The sequence below is a fragment of the Cebus imitator genome, unplaced genomic scaffold (assembly GCF_001604975.1).
Source record: "Cebus imitator isolate Cc_AM_T3 unplaced genomic scaffold, Cebus_imitator-1.0 Scaffold512, whole genome shotgun sequence".
NCBI lineage: Eukaryota > Metazoa > Chordata > Mammalia > Primates > Cebidae > Cebus > Cebus imitator.
The window spans coordinates 1,454,172-1,459,625 of record NW_016107827.1 but is presented as its reverse complement, the minus strand read 5'-3'; the positions used below and the strand labels follow the sequence as shown (position 1 = coordinate 1,459,625).

Here is a 5,454-nt window from a genome sequence, read left to right as displayed (position 1 = left end):
TGTGGGGGAGTGTGGGGGGGTGTGATCTAATCCTGCGTCTGCCTCTTCATCTGCCTTCCCCACCCACAGACACATGCGTGGAGGTATATACATAGGAGAAGTCACATAAAAAATTAAATTATGCTTGCTACAAACCCAATTTTCCAAATAATGTACATGCTTGTTGTTACATCTGTTGGAAACTTATATCTGTTTTTATTTTATTGTTTTTTGTTTGTTTGTTTGTTTTATATTCTTTCTCACTGGTTTATCCAATTCAAAGTGCTTTTCTACAAACATAGTAGAAAATTCATTCTGTCTATAGAAAATTGTTCTCTTGAAAATGATTAGGAAAAGCCAATGATACAAAAACATGTTTTCTGATAACTTTACCAGGCTCCTGTTAGCTGCTTTTAAGTACAGCCAGGTTTTCTGTAATTTTGCTGAGAAAGTCCAGAGTCCTTTGAAAGACTCCGTCTTTGAAGCCAGTCTTTGTTCTCCTCGTGTTACGAACCTCTTCCTCCTCTCAGGCACTGGGGGAGAGGCTTCGCTGCTTGAAGCAATTGCTGACATTGTTTATTCTGGACACTTTTCCCTCTTAAAATAGCAGGCATGGCCTTAAGCTGACACAGCCTAGAGAAAACTTGATGAGCTTTACCTGTTTTTATTTTAGCCCAAAAGTCACATCTAAATACAGCAGAAAAAATGAAAACAGAACTCAGATTTGACAGAACTAAATGCCAATTGCTAATTTGACTTTTAAAAAAGACACATTCCGGGCTGGGCGCAGTGGCTCACGCCTGTAATCCCAGAACTCTGGGAGGCCGAAGTGGGCAGATTACCTGAGGTCAGGAGTTCGAGACTAGCTGGCCAACATGGTGAAACCCTGTCTCTACTAAAAACACAAAAGCTAGCCTGGCATGGTGGCAGATGCCTGGAATCCCAGCTACTTGGGAAGTTGAGGCAGGAAAATCGCTTGAACCCAGGAGGCAGAGGTTGCAGTGAGCCGAGATCACTCCACTGCACCCCAGCCTGGGCAAAAAGAGTGAAACTCCATCTCAAAAAAATAAATAAAAAATAAAAACACACATTTGAATCAAACATCCTTGAGTCGCATGTCTTCATCACCCATGTCACTGATGCTCACACCAAGTGCTGTGTGGGGTCTGCACCGGGTCTGGGATGCCAGCCTGCTCCTGGCCTGGCCAGCCTGGGCAGCACAGAGCAGGGGCACGCCAGGCTGCTGAGGCTGAGCAGGTGTGGCCCAGCCATGCCCTAGGGCATGAGGAAGAGACGGCCGCCCCGGGGGGACGGAGGTCCCGACACCCAAGAGTTCTGGGGTCAGGGCCGGTTTGTGCTTCGGCAGGAACCCCACAGTGCCTGGGATGGTGTCCCGGCCCTGCTGCTTCCCTGTCGCCCTGTGATTCTGCTGGGGTGGGCCCGCTAGTGAGGCTCATTCTTGTCCCCGGAGTGTTGCTGGGGGAGCTGTGGTAGTCTGGGCAGAAGCTGCTGTTTTAGGATGTATTTGTGTGACCTGGAGCCATTGTAAGAAACTCTGCTCTTCTCTGCTCCTGAGACAGTGGGTGGGTGCAATAAGCAAGGGCTCCAGCCATCTGGGTTTACTCAGAAGCTATCTAGTTAACTGCAGAAGTGAACAACAGGTCATTCTGTGTGATTGTTTATGGGCTCTGCCGTTGGGGGAAGGGGGTGTTGAGGTCTCTGTTTTGAAGACAGTCCCTGCCTCCTTCCAGCCAGTCAGGCAAATGTGAGACCAGAAGGAGCCGGCCACCCTCCGGGGAGACAGGAAGGCCAGCATGGTGTCTGAGGTTGATGTTGCTCATGCCTCCTCTCCTTGTAGAATTTCTACACCAGTGGCCTGAGACATTAGCATTTTGGAAAGTTCGATACTTGCCCTTCACTTTCGTTCTCTGCCACAGCTTTCTTGGGTGAGGATGATGCACAAGATAGAATAAACACCCCATCACTTTGTTAGACAGTGTGTCCTCAGGGCCCAGGGACATAGCACTGAGGGACTCACCCAGGACTCGGGTGGGCACAGCACTGAGGGTTCCACACTCACCTGGGACTCAGGCGGGCACAGCACTAAGGGTTCCACATTCACCCGGGACTGGGGTGGGCACAGCACTGAGGGTTCCACACTCACCCGGGACTCGGGTGGACTCTTACTCCACCGAGGGTGAGAAGCCACATCCAGGCAGGGAGGTGTCTGGGCTACACTCAGGGCCAGGCCCGCCTCCTGTCTGACAGTGGGGCTGGGAGTGTGATCCGGGTGGTGTATTTTAATTTTAAGGCACCCCAGTGTGTAGATGGTCACCTGGCCATGGGGGAGGGATGCCCAGACATGGCGGACTCTGATCTCTGAGGCCGAGTGCCTGAGGCTCCATCTGTGGGTAGAGGGAACTCAGCGAGGGTGTGGGTGGATGGCGTGCTGGGTAGCATGGGCCTCCTAAGGGCAGCTGGCGCCACGAGGTCACTAGGACTGAGGCACAGGTAGAGACAGGCTCGGCCCTGCAGACCGGGAGAGGATTAGCACCACGGACAGCTGCCAGGTTGCCTGACTTAGTGGCGCTGCAGTGGGCTCCAGGGGCGGCCAGTGAAGAGGGTTCATGGTTGGCGGGAGGTGCTGCCCGCAGAGCTGATGTTCTCCTTCATGCTTCCGTTTTAGACTGCAGGACCAGGGGCCAGTTCAATGCCTTCTCGTACCACTTCCGAGGCAGGCGGTCTCTTGAGTTCAGCTACCGGGAGGACAAGCCGATCAAGAAAACAAGATCACGGAGAATGCCCAGGTATGGCGACGTCCGAGGAAACTGTGCAGAGGGGCTCTCGCGCCACGGGCATCGGGCGGTAGGACCAGCCTCCTGCTGTGGGCCTGTGGCGAGGATGGGTCCTGGCACGGACACCCTGGGGTGCTGGGGGCCGGGCTGCCCTGGGGTGCTGGGGGCCGGGTGCAGGCTGCATCCTGCTGTGCTGCCTGCTCAGTGCCTCAGGGGAGGCGCACACCCAGGAAACCTGGAAATGGGACCTGGCGGGACCTGCCGAGATGGTATCTCCCTCCTCCTCCTTTCCCCTCGCGACAGTGTCAGGAGACGCGGGGAGCATCTCAGCAACAGCACCTCAGCGTTCAGCGCGCGCTCAGACGCACCCGGGACAAGTGACTTCAGAGAGTTTGTTCTGGAAATGCAGAAGACCATCACAGACCTCAGAACACAGGTGAGTTGCTTGGGGCCACTGTCCCCACTCCGGGACTCCATGGTGGCACGGCCTTGCCCGGCCCTTCTGGGGATTGCTCTTTATTCCCAGGCAACTGTGCCACAGCAGCCCGCATGGGACGACCCTGGAGCCCTGTGGGTGTCGTTTCAGCATGCTGAGTCGGCTGGGCCATCTGCCACTGGTGTCCCTGGGTTTTGCAGCAGATGGGTATCACCGGGCATGGGCAGTCTGTGTCACAGCCATGGGACTGCCAGCCAGGAGGCAGCACAGGATTAGGGCACGGTAGGAGAGTTCAAACACGAAGTCTGTTCTTAAGCCTCTTATTCAGGAATAACTGAATAATCTCCCAGGGCATGGCAAGGAGGCATTTCCAGGTCAGGCCTCCCCACCTGATCCAGCCTCTCCGGGTGTGAGGAAAGTCCTGGCATCAGGAACAACCACAGGGATTTTCAGATGGGGCTCTTCTCTTGGGCTCTGCAGAGATCCTGCAAAACTGAGTTCTGTCCTCTCCTTCCTGTCCCAGGAACTTATTTCTGCGTTGTCTAGTGCCTGTGGTGGGGTTATCTCTGGGACTTTACCTAAGGGGGTGGAGATAGACATCTATGGCTAAATGAAAGGAAGAGCATGCTCTCCGCTGGGGTGGATGGGATTCCCAGGGCACTCAGGTCCTGGCTCTCTGCAGCACGTGGAATCTGCAAGCACAGCTCCGATCATAGTCACAGGACTCTCAGCCCTGAGGTTCGGGGGAAACTTCCGTCATCTCCTAGTGTAGCCCCAAGGTCACCCCCAGCCACAGGGAGAGGTGCCCTGACTGCTTCTGTGCCTGCCCCTCATCCCCTGCAGCAGGTCCTCCTGCATCTGCAGCCTGGAGACCAGATGAGTCCCTAGCAGCTGTCACAGTGGACAGCGTGTGGCAGGTCCTCCTGCATCTGCAGCCTAGAGGCCAGGTGTGAGTCCCTGGCAGCTGTCACAGTGGACAGCGTGTGGCAGGTCCTCCTGCATCTGCAGCCTAGAGGCCAGGTGTGAGTCCCCGGCAGCTGTCACAGTGGACAGCGTGCGGCAGGTCCTCCTGCGTCTGCAGCCTAGAGGCCAGGTGCACATCCCCTGGCAGCTGCCCAGGTGGACAACATGCAGCATTGACTTGGCTCCAGCTGGCACTATGAGAGATGCAGCGACAACCCCAGGCTGACTCCTGGCGTCTGTGCTGGGTCATGGGCGCCCTAGGGGTCCGCAGCATTCACAAGGTCAGGCCTTATGCACAGGTGACCCTGGACAGCCGAGCAGAGGCAGAGGGGGACCAGCTGACCCACCTGTGTCTGCAAATGCCAACGCACTATGTCTGCCCGTGTTGTTGATTCTGTCCACAATGCTGTGACTTCCCTTCCACCCTCAGGATGAACGGGCAGCTCCCTGGGTGGCAGTGCCAGGTCTGAGAAATGAGGATGTCCCTTGTGATTTCACAGCCGGCGGCAGCACAGGGCGTGTGCCATCTGCGGTCATTTCCCTGCATCTCTGTGTGTGCAGAGGCATTCGTGTATCTTGGTGACCACTGAGGTGCACACAGGCTGGCCTTGTCACTGCTTGTGTCTGGCTGTGAGTTAAAGCAGGTTGGCCGCAGACTCAGAGGTGACATGCAGGTCACCGGGGGCCTCTGCTGACCATCCTGACTGCCACCCCCAAGTGCTCTCTGGCCCCTGTGCCACTGCTCCTAAGGCCTTCCTCTTTTTTTTATAGTTTCAACTAGAAAGTTCTAAGATTCGATAACCTAAATGCCAGTTGCTAATGAATGAGGCATGCGGGAAAGATGGCCTTCATTCAGGAACCATATCTGAGGCATTTCCCAAAGTGAGTAACTGTTTGGCTGGTTAGGTCCTAAGATGTCCAGCTGTCATTATGAAATGCAGAGGGGACGGTGAGGAGACACCTGCCTTTTCCAGCATGATGTGCACGTAGGTGAGACACTGCTTGTGCACAGGCTGGGGACAACACACTGACAGCTGGCAGAGGTCAGAGAAGATGCTTTAATGGGAATGAACAGGTGGGAGGCTTGCTTTGGTTACAGCCACCATCGCTGACGGGTCAAAGCAGACAACCTGGCCTGTGGCTGAACGTGCTGTATAAAAAGTCTCAGTGGAAGAACTGGATTCATATGATGCATAATCTGTGTTCATTTCAACATGAGTGACGGTTTAGGTTCAGTTGCAAGCGACAGAGAAACCCAAGCCAGGATTTTTTTTTTTTTTT

The 5,454-nt window shown here is 54.7% G+C and overlaps 1 protein-coding gene across 3 annotated transcripts in view; it reads left to right on the top strand.

Moving 5' to 3' along the window:
• Positions 1-5,454, top strand: part of PXDN (peroxidasin) — a 105,141-nt gene that overhangs the window by 96,154 nt on the left and 3,533 nt on the right. For all 3 annotated transcript variants that reach the window (XM_037733294.1, XM_017514044.2, XM_017514043.2), the window contains 2 exons: positions 2,666-2,786; positions 3,078-3,210. In XM_037733294.1, coding sequence (XP_037589222.1) covers positions 2,666-2,786; positions 3,078-3,210 — 254 coding nt within the window. The remainder of the gene's footprint in view (positions 1-2,665; positions 2,787-3,077; positions 3,211-5,454) is intronic.